The sequence below is a fragment of the Pelophylax lessonae genome, assembly GCF_965119305.1.
Source record: "Pelophylax lessonae genome assembly, chromosome: 13".
Lineage (NCBI taxonomy): Eukaryota > Metazoa > Chordata > Amphibia > Anura > Ranidae > Pelophylax > Pelophylax lessonae.
The window spans coordinates 191,375,701-191,391,972 of record NC_138780.1 but is presented as its reverse complement, the minus strand read 5'-3'; the positions used below and the strand labels follow the sequence as shown (position 1 = coordinate 191,391,972).

Sequence of the window (16,272 nt, the reverse complement as noted above, 5' to 3'; positions counted from 1 at the left end):
GGCTGCATGCTTGGATAAGGGTCTGGTATGGATTTTGGGGGGGACCTCACGCCGTTTTTTCAGGGTGGGGCTACCCTCAAATTCCATACCAGACCCGAAGGGCCTGGTTTGGAACCTGGGGGTGAACCCCACGCCGTTTTTTTTCCCCATTTTGGCGGGGAGTTCCCCCTCAAGATTCTCACAGCGCAAGTCGCGCCGCAAGTCGGATCATCCTGATCCGACTTGCGGTGCGACTTCCATTCAAATCAATAGGCTCCCATAGGGAACAATTGATTTTGAATGGAGGCAGAAAAAACGCTGCTAAAAGCTACGTGGCCAAACGTGCAATAACACTAATGGAAAAAGCTACTGAAAGCACGTTTTTACAGCTGCTTTTTCCCGGCGTCAAGAAACAGCTTTGGAGCTCGTTTTTATGACGCCCTGTGTGCATGGAGCCTCAGAGTACAGAGTTTTTAGCTGTTAGTAAAGTCATTTATGAGTTTTAAGAGACAAGTTTCTGTGGAGTGCTGCCGGCGAAATCCAGACTGAAGGGGATCAAGAGGGTTATTCTCAATGAGGTGCTTGCTCAGTCGGTTGTAGACTAGACATTCAAGGAGTTTGGAGGCAAAAGGGAGTAAGGAGAATGGGTCTTAGGTTGTTAAGATTGGTGGGGTCTAGTGAGGCTTTCTTTGGTATGGAGGTGACCAGTGCATGTATAATATGTTATTTATAGTTACATTAATAAAAGCCAGTTTAACAACCAGCCATGATTTCCAGTCGTTGGTAGGTGTATAACTTTTAATTCTGAATTGTGTTCGGGGAACTCTCACCTTACTGACAGAGGGCAGGGAGGACACCCAGCTCTCTCGCTCTGACAATCTGGGGAATCCAACAGCTCCTCTCAAGTATCGCTCATGAATGTCGCAGGTATTTAGAAGATACAAGGCGCAGGATACAGCATAACCCCCCCAGTTAGACACACCTAGGAGACAAAATCGTCAGACCAGTATTATTCTCTGCAAAAAAAGTATAGTGTATAAGACACTAAGGGCCTCTTTTACACACTAGTGCACTTCAGTGAGTCATGCGCCCCAATGTGCTTTATCGTGTGTTGAAGAAAAGAAAAAAGAATACTGTACAGGTATAAAAATCCAACAGGTGCTGAAGAGGAGGGGATTGGGGGGGGGGGGGGGGCGTGTGACCACATGTTAACACTAGAAGTAACAATAGAACTTCAACCATTGCATGTCAATGAGAACCCACTGCTGCACCTCAAGGTATATAAAAAATGATGCAAGGTAGCATAAGTATCTTCAGCACTCTACCAAGCATCACATATGTGGGAATACTATTGTTGACCCTGTGATCTTTAACTGAGAATGACATTATGGAGGGAAGACACGTATCCTCCCTTGCGTAATTTTTATATATCTTGAGGTGCCGTGGATTTTCCTTGACATGCAATAATCGCAGTTCTATTCTCTTGGTCCAGACTGTATATACTCCTAATATCTTTGACAGAAGTTGTTGCCAGTTTTCCCTAAGGAAGCGGGCTTTGCCCCTGTGAAATGCATTGGAGGCTACAGTATAGAACAGTGATCGACCAATATCGTTTTTATATTGCCAATACCGATATTTTCATACATTAAAAAAACGTTATTGTTTATTTTTTTGACAGGTACTCCTGTGGAGGGATCTGGGGGTCTAAAATAGCCGTGGAAGGCGGCGGGAGGGGGGATGTCCCCTCCCGCACTTTGTAATGCTTCTCAGCCGCATCGGTTGTCATTGCAAGGCAGCCGACCGTCGGCTATAGACGCTGGTACTGGGGTGATGCCTCTAGCTGCATTCATCACTCCGGTACAAGCACTTTCCCGAAATATCAGTAACCTCAGGGGCCGATTCCGATATATATCGGGGAAAGTGCATATCGGCCTTGCCGATAATCGGTCCATCCCTAGTATAGAATAACCTATTCTACCACCTGGGGATCTGTTCATCTATCACTGTAACTGCAGTTCCTTTATCAGCTAATATTCCTGTGTCAAGGATGTGTCTTGTTTAATTATTTTAAGATATTTGCACAAATAAAAATGTGAATTTTATTCTGTGGTGTGGTACCTTTAAAGTCCCGTTAGTTTGCTTTTTGTTAGGAATTCATTATTTTACAGTGTCCTACATGAAGGGATGTGGTAAAGCCCTGGAAACAATAGAGATTGCCCTGGACAGTCTCCTTCCCATTTACTATTCTAGCATATTGCAATACAGGTGTAAGCCTGTCAGCTGCATCAAAGTAATCCCTCTCTGGCCAGTCCCTACTCTGCTCTGCAAAAGCTATAGTGGATAGATTTCCAATATGGGGAAAACAGACACAAGTTGAAGGAGAGCTACAATGTATTTTTTTTAATTTCAAGCTTTGCTAGAAAGGGTACATATCAATGGGCAGAGGGTTCATACAGAATTTCTAGTTTTATCAAGGTTTGAGAGGCATAAATGACAGCCAATTCATTTTGAATGGGCCCCAAAGCAGCAGAAGTCCCATCTGCAGCACCAGTTTGCTGTTAGTGCAAGTGTGTTCTGCGTGTGCATTTCGCTGACAATCAAATAAAAGCAATGCATGCTTGGAAAACTCCTACCCTTAGCTTTGAGGTAGTAAAACACCACATGAATGATATGATTAAAGCGTAACTCCACTTTTGTCGAGAAAAAAATATTACCCTCTGGGTGATCTCTGTACATTGCAGAAATCATTGTTTGTTCCTCTGTGCTGAGTGGGTCAAATGGGAGTGGTTTCATAATTATCTGTCAGCTGTGGCAGCTGCAGAGCTCTAATGAGGAAAGCTGCTGGGCATCCCTTTAGACGTGTTCCTATTGGGAGTATCTCATCAAAAATGACATTTTTGTTGCAGGGGATGCCAGAAATCTGACTTGTATCTTAGTGCAGACTTCTGGGAAAATTGGTAAGCCAATCACACAAGCAGGAAATTATGTTTCTGGGGTGTGGCCAGTATACATTCTGTGTACAGAACACCTCCAGGCGGCCATATTGCATTGCATTTTCAGAAAATTACAACACCCGCAGATTGAAAAGGAAAGGTAATTTTTAATAGCATTCAAATACAATATGATTTGTGTTGCAATCGTATACACTATATTGTTTTTTCTTTATTTGCTAATTTTTTTCCCCACGAAAGTGAAGTTACCCTTTTAATGAAAAAATGAGAGCCATTTTGGCGGACTCTCATGACAAGTTCCTGCCGACCTGGCGTCCCTGGATTGAGAATGATCAATCCAGGGAAGCACTTTAAGTTGTTTATCCTTGCACTAAGATGCACTTTCCTGATAATTGTCTGGAGGTGGACATCACAGTGATCCATCTGTGGATCAAACATCAACTTGTGGACATTCTAATACATGAAATTGTTACACCCTTTTTTTTTTTTTTTTACTTATATACAGTATGAGTGGAGATCACTATATGAACTGTTTTGAGTATTATTGTCCAATAAATGAATTACTGTTTTTTATGTATTTTGCATATTGTGTATATTGTTATTACAATGCTGATGTTATAAGATGAAAGTGTATGACCGTAGATGTGGGTGGCACAGTGGTGTAGTGGTTAGCACTTTCACCTAGCAGCAAGAGGGTCGCTGGTTCGAATGCCAACCACGACACAACCTGCCTGGAGTTTGCATGTTCTCCCTGTGCCTGCGTGGGTTTCCTCCGGGTACTCCGGTTTCCTCCCACACTCCAAAGACATGCTGGTAGGTTAATTGGATCCTGTATAAAAAATTGTCCCTACTATGTATGTATGAATGTGAGTTAGGGACCTTAGGTTGTAAGCTCCTTGAGGGCAGGGACTGATGTGAATGTGCAATGTATATGTAAGGCGCTGCGTAAAATTGACAGCGCTATATAAGAACCTGAAATAAAATAAATAAATACATTTCCTTTAAAAACATACCAGCAATAACTGTAAAGTCAGCAGCAACATCGCAGGCTATGGTGTCACCATTTGGGATATGCTTTTTCACCAGTTCTTTCACCTTGCCGGTACCGAGTTCATTCCCTCCATCGCCGATCCCTGACAAGTAAATAATAAAACCTGATGACTACTGGGACGTTACAGGAGGGCAGCACAGCTACATTCAGAAATATCTGCATACATACCGGTCGTCGATATACCGCGGATATTCTGTGCAGCCTCAAATAAGTCATCGATGGGATCCACCAAGTGTTTGATGTTTATTTTCCTGGCATTGTAATAATTTCCATCGCTGGCCCGTCCAGCTCGTTCTATGGCTACCAAGTGGTCAAACCTGAGAAGAAAATAATTTGTACTTTTCAAAAAAATTACTTAAAGTAAAACTATAAGCAAAACTTTTTGTTTTTATTTTGGATTGAGTAAAGGGGGGGTTATAATTTTTCTTTCACCATCTAGGTCCCATTGCAGAGATTTTCCTTCACTTCCTGTCCCATCGCCAAACAGAAAGTGAGAGGAAATCCCTGCAATTTAAGGGATTTCCTTGTGGACCCCCCATCTCACCAGAACTAGTGGCCCCATTGGACAATTTCCCCTCTATTACTTTTCTGGGGACAACCCAAAATTTGGAATTTTCTATTACTTTCACTTTAAATGATAAGGGTAACCAAGACAAATAGGGAGGGTGAATCTCGGGGCACAGACAGCAATACATACATATACTAATGTGAATTTATTTTTTTTTGTAATGTATCAGTGTGTTTGGTGTATTCTACTATTTGAATTTGCCGCCAGTTCCACCCCCCTGCGAGCGTCACGTCAGTAATTCTAACCTGGGCGAGGCCGGGTCTCCGCTCTCGCACAAGAATTTCAAAGCAGCATCACAAGCATCCTCTTTGTAAGATAACAAAGGCACAGGGGTTTTCAGCACTCCTGTTGAGAAATAAATATACATAAATATGTTATATATTTTTAAATAGTTTTGAATGTTTTTAAAAAGCTTTAAATTAAAAATATCAATATCGACATCATCATCAACAACATATAATATAAATATTTTGTAAAAGATTTCAATGCAGATGAGTGTATTCTGACGGTGGGGAAATCTCCCCGCTGTCAGAACACAATAGCTCCATGGGAGGGATTCCCCCCATCAATCTCAAATGTGTGGATGGGGCGAAAGGAGTCATTTTCTTGCATGATCTGCATTACTTATTCCATTGTGTCAGCTCCTATTATGACTCCGCCCTAGAGGAGCAATCTGTAATTGAATGAGCATGGATTTGTGTACGGGGGGATATTATTTGACTTATTGCCACCCTAAAGCTGAAGAACTCTGTTGTGACCAAAATCTGGTCTACACAGATCACACTAATTTACTGAAAATCCAGGTTTAGCCAAACTGATTCAAAGACCAAAATGAAATAATCGAAGTGACTGAAGATCATTTTGAGAAACCAGAAGCCAACCTTGTTTTACTGCCTGTTCCAGGATGCTCCTGTTCATATCAATGGCATGTTCATCTGTCACAATGGCAACCTTCTTCCCCAGAGCCTGCAGCATGGCCGCCATGGCGACTGCCCCAGGTGGTCCGTCGGTTTCCTCTGGAGGTTGGTGCTGGAAGTGGGTGGGGAAGCCGGTGGTTATGAGGATGGATTTGGCATGAGATAGAGACAAACAAGACTTCAGCAGCTCGTCCTGGATGAGAAGGTTCTTTATTCCCCGGTCACCTGGAGCATATTAAAATATCCACCAAAAATTAACTTAATAAGGATAAGATTGGTTATTGCAATGAAAACTGGTTGGATTTAGTGGTTTATAATGCGTTTTTTGCTTCACATTTTTTTGGGTTTTATAAAATTTCGCACAAAGTACAATTACCCTCTTCAACTTATGTCCCCCAGTGCACATTAACCATAAACCCATGAAAAAGCAGAAATGACGTGGGTTCAGTACATGCATACATTGACAAGAATAGATAATTTCGCTATTTCCATTTGTTATTTTTATTTCCATTGCAATTTTTCATATTCATACCTAAACTGGAGCATGTAAACCCAATCACTAAAATCTCATTTGCTTTAATCTGTTAAAAATATTGAAATTTACTTTTGAAATTACTTTAACTCTAAAGCTTACATTAAAATAAGCCCTGGTGATCCCGCCATGAAGGTCCTTGTTCAGGAACTTCCTGTTATAGGGTGACAACACTCCGTCCCTGTCTCCCAATTGCTCTCTGGAGTTGTCATCTTGCAGTGGAAACAACAAACAGCTGATTCAACACACATTACACAGGCGTGGTCCATTGTAGTCACCATTAGAAAACCCATCAGTTGCTAGAATGCATGTGCACAAGAGACTGCAGCAAATGCAACAAAGGTTAAAAATAGTATTTTGTCTTAAAAAAAGTTAAAATGTATTTTGAGACGTTGGTATTGTGTTCCATCTGCTCTGGCACATAACTACTCCTCTGTTTCTGATCTTTGTTGGCAGGGTTTTGGCCAGCATGGACACTGAGGGGGAATCGCCTTCATGACCAAGTAAGTGAAAAACTTACAGATGTCAGTGCAACTGATCCCATCCTCCACCACCTCTGCCTCTTACTGATCACCCCCTCACCACTGATCCCACACCCCCCCCCCCACCACCACTGCTTCCACTGATCTCACCCCCTTCACCACCACCGCTGCCACTGATTCCACCCCCCCTTACCACCGCTACAACTGCTTCCACCCCCCCTTCACCACCACCACCACTGCTGCCACTGATCCCATCCCACCACCAACACCACAGCTGCCACTGATCCCATCCCACCCCACCACCACTGCTGCCACTCACCCCGCCCCACCACCACTGCCACTCATCCCATCACTGCTGCCACTGATCTCACCCCCCCCCCCACCACCCCTGCCACTGATCCCATTCAATCCCCCTATTTCCACCGCTGCACTCATTCCAACCCCATGATCCAGGGGGCCCATGCCTCACTCCTGTACATCTGGATAGAAGGGGCGACATATAGTGGATCCAATCCCCTCTCCACTGCAGGAAGAAAATGGAGGGGATCAGTTCCTCTATATGCCACCCCTCCTATCCAGGTTTACAAGGGTGATGCATGGGGCTTGGTTGCCCCGAGGGTCAGGGGGGCCCTTCATGGTTTCTTGCACCGGGGCCGTGAAGGTTCTAGTTATGTTTCTGTTGTTAGATTGGATGGAGAGCTCCTGTGAACAGCAATTTTCAAGCCTTGCCACAGATTCTCAATTGGATTTAGGTCTGGGACTTTGGACTGAGCCATTCTAACACATGAATATGCTTGGATCTAAACCATTCCATTGTAGCTCTGGTTGTATGTTTAGGGTTGTTGTCCTGTTGGAAGGTGAACCTCCGCCCAAGTTTCAAGTCCTTTGCAGACTCTAACAGGTTTTCTTCTAAGATTGCCCAGTATTTGGCTCTATCCATCTTCCCATCAACTCTGACCAGCTTTTCTGTCCCTACTGAAGAAAAGCATCCCCACAACATGATGCTGCCACCACCATGTTTCATGGTGAGGGTGGTGTATTCAGGGTGATGTGCAGTGTTTGTTTTCTATCACAGTTAACATTTTGCTTTGAGGCCAAAAAGTTAAATTTTGGTCTCATCTGATCAGAGCACCTTCTTCCACATGTTTGCTCCGTCCTCCACATGGGTTCTCACAAACTGCAAACAGGACTTCTTATGGCTTTCTTTCAACAGTGGCTTTCTTCTTGTCACTCTTCCATAATGGGCAGACTTGTGGAGCGCACGACTAATAGTTGTTCTGTGGACAGATTCTCCCACCTGAGCTGTGGATCTCTGCAGCTCCTCCCGAGTTCCCATGGGCCTCTTGGCTGCTTCTCTCCTTTCCCGGCCTGTCAGTTTAGGTGGACGGCCATGTCTTGGTAGGGTTGCAGTTGTGCCATACTCTTTCTATTTCTGGATAATGGATTGAACAGCTCTCTGTGAGATGTTCAAAGCTTGGGTCATTTTCTTATAACCTAACCCTGCTTTAAACTTCTCCACAACTTTATCCCTGACCTGTCTGGTGTGTTCCATGGCCTTCATGATGATGTTTGTTCACTAAGGTTTTCTAACAAACCTTTGAGGGCTTCACAGAACAGCTGCATTTACACTGAGAATACATTACACACAGGTGGACTTTTATATACTTCTGAAGACAATTGGCTCCACTAGATTTTAGTAAGGGGTATCAGAGGAAAGGGGGCTAAATACAAATGCAGACCACACTTTTCACATATTTATTTGTAAAAGATTTTGAAAACCATTTATCACTTTCCTTCCACTTCACAATTATGTGCCACTTTGTGTTGGTCTATCACATAAAATCCCAATTAAAAAAAAAAACATTTAGGTTTTTGGTTGTAACACAAAATGTGGAAAATTTTAAGTGGTATTTATACTTTTTCAGGGCACTGTTTGCCTTTTGGATATGCATTTCACTTTACAGCTTGTACTTTTTTTTTTTTTCCCCCAAATCTTTTGTGTTTATGACCATCATTGCGACATTTACCTGGATCCACTCCAATGATTTTCTCCAACGCTCGGATCTTTTCTGCTGCCCGCTGTGACACCAGGCTGTAATGTAGGGGATCAGAGGAGATCTGAACGACCAGAGGGGTCTGGCTGGAATCGGACTCTGATGCCTCCTCATTCTTTATGTCTGTGATGAACATGCAGCCAGGAGAATGAGTGAATGCCAGGGGAGATTCTGAGACAGAGACAAAAGAAAACATCAGAATGTACAGATCGGATCGTTAAAATGATACAAGCTCTCATAGAAGATCAGTTAAATGGTTAGAAGTGATAAGATACAATGATCAGCTTGCTGTTTATAATATTCAAGACAATCACAAGATAAGAGTTCTTTTTCCCCGACTTTGGTGATCAAGATGGACCTGCATTCTTCTCCCCCCCCCCCCCCCCCCCATTTTTATTGAAATGCACTTTACAAGAGAATGGTATAGACCACATTGTACGATAACATGATTTTATATATTTATTTTTTAATAAAGCTGTTTTATATTTCAACCGTAGTGTCCCATCTATGTGACTTTCTTGGTAGACCGCTGTCTTCCTTAATTTATGGTTGTTTTTGGTCACGTGGACTGCACCGCCTAATTGACTGAATTATCAGTCCACTGGTGAGTGGTTAATACAGCTTTTAATTCACAAGCTGTCGCCCCTTATATTAGCCGTTGATCAGAGATTATGCTTGATTAATTTGTTTACATGGTACAGATGGGCTGTGATTGGCCCTGTCTGTCCTATATGATCACATTGACCAATCACGGCTAGCAACAAAATGATACACAATGGATGGCAAGAAAGAAAGCCATATATTCTTTATGACAGTGATGCGATCTGCTGTGATTGGTCACAGAAGTCACATGGCACGGGCAGCAAATCGGTACACTGATCAGCCATCTACTGGACACAGCCGGTGTCAGATTGCGCTGCCCTGCGGCCACACAAGTGGCGCCTTCTGAGAGGACGTTATATGACGTCAATTCAGAAGAATAAAGCACTCGCCTGGCCTTCAATCTACTTTAGGCTGGGCAGGAAAGTGTTAAAGCCATACAGGAATCTAGGTAATTGCTCAGTGGTTGTCAGCTTCTTCTGCCTGTGCCTTGATCCTCTGTACTTCCATATCCAAACCTGGCTTGTTGACCCTGCTCTTTCCTGAACCCTTTGTTGCTGACTCCAGCTTCTGTCCTGACCTTGCCCTCTGCCTGCTTGATACTGACCTTGGCCTGGCACTGACTCTGCCCCTGTTCCTGATTCTGTGCTTCTGCTACCTGGTTGTTACGAACTCTTTTCCATCTGACCATGCATCTGAGATCCTGCATCTATCAGCTGGCCTGCCGCACTGTCTTCAGCTCCACTTTTCATGCAAGATATCCTGACATGGATCTCCTACAGGCACCCGTGCCACTCTATGCCCTGTTACACCCTGGCATCATCCCCATAGGGAAACTGAACAAGAGGTGTATAGGAAGCCCTCTCATCAACCTGGCCCCAACCAGGTACAGTACATGACAGCTATATAAAGAAACAAACTGTATAAGATGTGAGAATACCGTGATACGTACTGCAGCTTATGACCGCTTCCACACCAGTGACACCGCAAGCCCAGAAGACGGGGACATCCCCGGGCTGAGCCTCTACTGGATCACCATAATCTGTTTTCAGAAGATCCTTTATACCCAGAAGATCTAGAAATAGACATGCACAAGAGCAGGTCAGGACATTTGGATTTAAATAAAAAAAATGATAACAATAAGAATACATCTTTGAGATAATAAAACCAAATTTAATACAATAAACATAGGACTAACAACATGCAGTCTCACCTGTCCACCTCCCCCTTCAATGTGTTTTACCCCACTAAGGGCTAAATCGTGATGATTTAGCCCTTAGTGGGGTGAAACGCAATGAAGCAGGAGGTGGACAGGTTAGGAATACTTTATTTATTAAATTTACATGGGTTTTCCAGTGAAGGCATCAGTGTACAGCCCGTCCATTTCTTATTTACAAGCAGCACAGATGAGCGAGGGTGCCTTCTTGGGCATGCACCTGATGGAAGCCAATGGCATAGTTACTATTCTTTTCAATAATAATAGGGCTTAGAGTGGCCATACAAGGATCTCTGTGAAAAGCAGTGGTCTCTCTGGAGAAGTCCGACCCCCCCCCCCCCATTTCCCCCATGCTAATTCAGAGCTAGAGGTCTACAATCAGTTATGATCATGAGCTTTGCTGATGCAGGGCTATAGGTTTGAGCCAGCTTGGGTTGTGTTGGACCTCAACTTAGAGGCCGCTGCTTCCACACAGACAGCAAGAGTCCCTCTCTATAGGAGGCTGACAGAGTACAGGCTTTTCTACTCAGGCTGTAACTGCTGTATGCTATAGAAAGAAAACAAGCTGTAAGACATTGAATACATAGAATGTATTTAGCCGATTTAAACTAGAGGTTCACCTGAAATTTATGGGAAGGCCATACAGCAGAGGGTGATCTATTCTACCAGCAGTCTCCTGGTCTATGTTTTCCAATAAAAGTGGCCATACAAGGATCTCTGTGAAAAGCAGTGGTCTCTTTGGAGAGGTCCGACCCCCCCCCCCATTACCCCCCATTTCCCCCCATTTCCCCCATGCTAATTTAGAGCTAGAGGTCTACAATCAGTGATGATCATGAGCTTTGCTGATGCAGGGCTATAGGTTTGAGCCAGCTTGGGTTGTGTTGGACCTCTACTTAGAGGCCGCTGCTTCCACACAGACAGCAAGAGTCCTTCTCTATAGGAGGCTGACAGAGTACAGGCTTTTCTACTCAGGCTGTAACTGAAAAAAAACATCTTTTGTCACCTGCCCAAGACCCAAGTCAAGCTGGCAATTGTACCGTTGTCAACACCTTGCTGGTGGTAGAGTGACCTAAATGCACTGGTCTCTTATAATAATGAAAGTCACTATCCTAAAAGCCAAAACATTGCAAAATCTCAAATGCCGGGGATGAAGCAGCATCAGAGCAACAGCTCCTTGGTATGGGCAGCGAGAGAGTGATGCTATAGGAGAGGTTGAAGCCTTAGTGATTCTGGCGATGGAGAGTTGTCACCATCAACATTAGCAAATGCCACATACTGTAGGTCTTATATTGCCCAGCAGGGACAAAAAACCATGTCATGAGGACTGGTAGCATTCAGCTAAAGCTCAACAGTTCTGTCAGTAGCAATGTCACATTGCTGTAAGCGCAGTCCACTGGCAGGAGTTCCAGCTGGGGAAACCAATGCCCATGAACTGGGAAGGGGCACAAAGGGAAGTGTATCATTTTCTTTTAGAAAGTGAAACATTTTACATGTAGACTATATGGTTTTGAATTTTATTTTTATTTTTTATTTCATATGAATGCACACAAATCTTAGTTTTTCAAATAATCATTTGATACATGACAAAGAAATCCCTGAGCACTTGAAGTTAGCTCAAGAGATGGCACAATAAGTACCTTTCATTGCTGCTCTGTTTGTTTGATTGTCAGCAATAAAGATACAATACTAATGTTGTAAAAAGAGGACTAAAGCTTCTGCTGACTAAATATAAAAGGATATAAAAGTAATATGTAATATTTCAAATTTAGATGATAAAAAAAAAAAAAAAATATTCCTTTTATAGTAACCATGACCATAAAAAAAAAAAAAAGATTGAACATACATAAAAAACCAAATCTCAAGCCACTGACCTGGGGAGCCGATATGGATGGGAGCCCCATGATACTGTTTCATAGGATGCGTCGCTATGGCTGCTGCATCCAATTTGTCCTGAGGAATTGGCCGCATGGTGACCACTAGATTGCAGGAGAAGTTGCCCACCCCATGGCAGGGGATTGTTGTCTGCGGAAGAGAAACATCAATTCACATGGAGACTAAAGGGATGAAACTCAATAAGAATGCATTATCATTCACAAACTCCCAGCTCTCGTTCACATTAAATGCAGCATTGAACTTGTGCGACTTCATCTGAAATTGCACGATTTCAAAGTCACATGTCAGTATGACTTTAGGGCGACTTGGAAGACCTCTGTGTGCCTTCATTCGCAGATGTCTATCCAAGTTGCCTCTGAAATCGCCAAAAGTAGTGCAGGAACTACCTTTTCAAAATTATGCGTCACCACAAAGTCGGCATCGCACCGATTTGAACAGTGCCATTGCCGACAATAGGGTGCGATTATTCATGTGTGTTGACCTGTCAAATCGCATGACAATTGGCTCCAGTGTGAACGGGGGCTTAAAACCCTGTGATCAGTAAATAGGGCCCCATATAAAAACACTGCCTCTTACCTTATACATGCTCACATTACGCCCCTGCTCCACATTCCTCACAGGCACTCCAAGTTTTTGCACGGCGCCTTCGAAAGAGAAGCTGCAGCCCAGATAAAACGTCACCATGTCCTTCAACTGCTCTGAGTAGTCCTCAAGGCTAGCGAGGCTTCCCGCAAAGGTGCCATTTTCATATCTCCGATAGAGGAGGCAGTCCGTTCTACAACAAAACCCAGCAAGCTTCAAATATTACTTCAGGGACCATCACATTTGAATTACAACCTACTCCAGGTTGGAGAGCAATAGATGACAAGGGCTATGTAGAATGTGAACCCATTGCTTTTTTTTTTTTTGATAAGTTGGAAAAGATCACCTCATCTTTGGCAAGAGAGGAAAGGAGTGTGAGACTTTGAATGAGTGCAGCTAGACATGTCCTTATCTTTGGATGAGTAACATGAATCACATATCAGACCCAAAAAGAGGGACCTATGGATAGCTGACATGTATTCAAATGTATAATTAATGATTCATAATAGAACATATATAAATATAATAAATAAATCACATATACCAATCATATAAATGAGAATAAATACACTGAGAACATATCCAATAATAATTTATAAATAGCAGATTTATTATGACAACTTATTCTCTATAGGTACACAATCTTTCAATTTAAAAAGCTTAATAAGACCCAAAAAAGGGGACCCATAGAGAGATGACATAATCAAATGTATAATTCATAATATACCATATATAAATACAATTAATAAATCACATATACAATGACACACTGATAACATATCCAAAATAATGATTTATAAGTAAACGATTTAATATAACACCAGCTTCTCTATAAGTATGCAATCTTTCAATATAAGAAGCTTGGATAAAAAATGTCTGAGTAATTGTAGGCTCGACGCGTTTCATGGACCTCCGTCCATTCATCAGGAGCTTTAGAGATAGATTGTGTATCTGGAAATACAAATCTTGAGTAGTGTCATATATTCAGAAATGCCTGACTCGGGGCGGAGGCATGGACAACATCAGGCACATGGGGAGGAGCAGCAAAGAAATGAGAGCCGAATGCGAGATGAGAAAACAATGAGTTGGCAAAAAACTCGTCAAGGAGTGATATGGTAGGCACACTGAAGTAAAAAAAAAAAAATCGCAGCAGGAGTGTGCAAGGATTCGCCAAAGAACACTATAAAGATGAAAGATGACCCTGTGACCAGCCTGCATGTCCCGCAGTGCAGATGTAAATCCATCTTTGGAAGCGGTGTCCAAAAAAGGCAAGCAGAGGGCAAAGTACAAGTCATCAGTATTGCCTATAGGCTACTTGTATTGTAGCTGATCCTTTCCCCATTACTGACATGATACAAGAGAAATGGCTGCACACCAGGCAATAGCTCACGATGAAAGGCTTATTGAACAAGGATGCAAGGTATAGCAAAATGGATGGTAGACATGTTTCACACGACTCACAGTGTGCTTTTTCACTAGTGCATCGTGTGAAACAGGTCTACCATCCATTTTGCTGTACCTTGCATCCTTGTTCAATAAGCCTTTCATTGTGAGCTATTGCCTGGTGTGTGGCCATTTCTCTTGTATCCTGTCTGCGGTGGTGATCCGAGGTCCTGCACCCAAGGTTGGCTATGAAGTTCCAAACTGCCTGAGTGGTGTACATCTCTTTCTCTGTCCCATTATTGACTTGCCATGCAAGGTACAGCTTCCTTCCACCAAGAACAGTGATCAGCACAGTAGTGGTACATCTGAAAAATGGCAGGGTAATGATAGAGGTAGAGCAAGCACATGTCAACAGAATGGATGAAGCAGAAGCAGGGAGATCCTTGCACTGCAGGTCCTTGGGTACAGCTTTCTCCCCAGCAAGGAGAACAATGAGCTGCAAAGTAGTGACATGATCTGATCACTGGTGGGGTAATGATAGAGGTAGAACAAGCACATGCCAACAGAATAGATGAAGCAGAAGCAGGGAGATCTTTGCACTACAGGTCCACAGGTATAGCTTTCTCCCCAGCAAGGAGAACAATGAAGTCCACCGTAGTGACATCATCTGATAACTGGTGGGGTAATAATAGAGGTAGAGCAAACACAGATACACAGAATGGATGAAGCAGAAGCAGGGAGGTCCTTGCACTGCAGGACCTCAGACACAGCTTCCTCTCCAGCAAGAAGAACAGTGGTCAGCACAGTAGTGACCTCACCAAATATTAGGGTGTTCCCTGGCATGGTGAGGACCATTCATATGCAGAAGGACTTACAGGATGGCATAGCAGACAAATGTCCTTTCCCACTTACCGTATATCTGACTCAGTGCTCAGTGGTGGACATTTCCATTCACCTGGGGCACTGCGATATAAAAGAGGAAGGGGGCCACTGTTGGATCGACAGAACTTTTCAAAATCGTCAGCCAGTGATCTGTGCAGGATTACCACATTGGCTTGGTTATAGCCTACAAACAAAAACATAAAGCTTTCTTATTCCACTTCTGAGGGTGAGATACACTAAAAATCAGTGGACAGATCAACAAACTCCTTCAAAGACAAAATACAGTCTTAACACGCGTGTCATTCAAGCCAAACAAAAGATCCTTCAAGTAATACATAGTAAAGTTGTTTATATTATTTTTCTAAATAACGCAGTGGGGTCTTAAACCCATAGTGTTTTTCTTGCACCCCTGAGATGCCACCCCAGGGGGTACATCAACAGGAGCCTCTTGTGCCTCCCAGACAATTTCACCTTATTACATTGTGCATTTTTAACTGGAGCCGCCCTTAACTAGAGGCACCAGCGTTCTGGTCCCACAAACTGATAAGACTAGAAACTTCACTTGAGCTTAGTCAAAAGGCTGAAACAGTGTCACCTTTCCCATGCAGATGAAAGTGACAGTGCCTCTGCAAAGGGCCCACTGACCCCCTTATACACAACTTGCCCACACAACCACTAAACTCCTTCCTGAGCAGCCAGCAACACTACCCAGCTCTTCTGAGTATAGGGGAGCCTGTGACCTTGTCCACTATAGTATTGCACTAGGCTAGGAGAACTGTGGTTAAGCCCATGTACTGTAACCAGTGGCGGCCCGTCCATTGGGGGCGCAGGGGCCCCCCTATCCATGCGTCTAGCCCCCTAATCTACATGCAGTGCGCCGGACGCATGGATTCCAATGGGGTTTTTTTTTTTTTAAGCACCAACTGATGTTTTATTCAACTGTCGTTTTTCCCAACTGACATTTTTACAACTGTCTTTTAACTGCCATTTTTTTCAACTGCCGCTTTTCCCAACTGCTGCTTTTCCCCAACTGCCATTTTTCAACTGTCGTGTTTTTTTTCAACTGTTGTTTTTTCCAACTGCCGTTTTTCCCCCAATTGTCATTTTTTTCAACTATTTTTTCAACTGTTGTTTTTTTCAACTGCCATTTTTTCCCCAACTGCAATTTTGAACTATCGTTTT

At 43.2% G+C, this 16,272-nt stretch overlaps 1 protein-coding gene across 1 annotated transcript in view; it reads right to left on the bottom strand.

The window, feature by feature from the left end:
* The window catches only part of DGLUCY (D-glutamate cyclase), a 42,797-nt gene that overhangs the window by 5,014 nt on the left and 21,511 nt on the right, over positions 1–16,272 (bottom strand). The window contains exons 3-12 of the mRNA XM_082242793.1: positions 15,121–15,274; positions 12,820–13,018; positions 12,222–12,372; positions 10,087–10,209; positions 8,508–8,705; positions 5,431–5,691; positions 4,795–4,894; positions 4,150–4,298; positions 3,944–4,063; positions 810–961 (exon numbers count right to left, since the gene is read on the bottom strand). Coding sequence (XP_082098919.1) covers positions 810–961; positions 3,944–4,063; positions 4,150–4,298; positions 4,795–4,894; positions 5,431–5,691; positions 8,508–8,705; positions 10,087–10,209; positions 12,222–12,372; positions 12,820–13,018; positions 15,121–15,274 — 1,607 coding nt within the window. The remainder of the gene's footprint in view (positions 1–809; positions 962–3,943; positions 4,064–4,149; positions 4,299–4,794; positions 4,895–5,430; positions 5,692–8,507; positions 8,706–10,086; positions 10,210–12,221; positions 12,373–12,819; positions 13,019–15,120; positions 15,275–16,272) is intronic.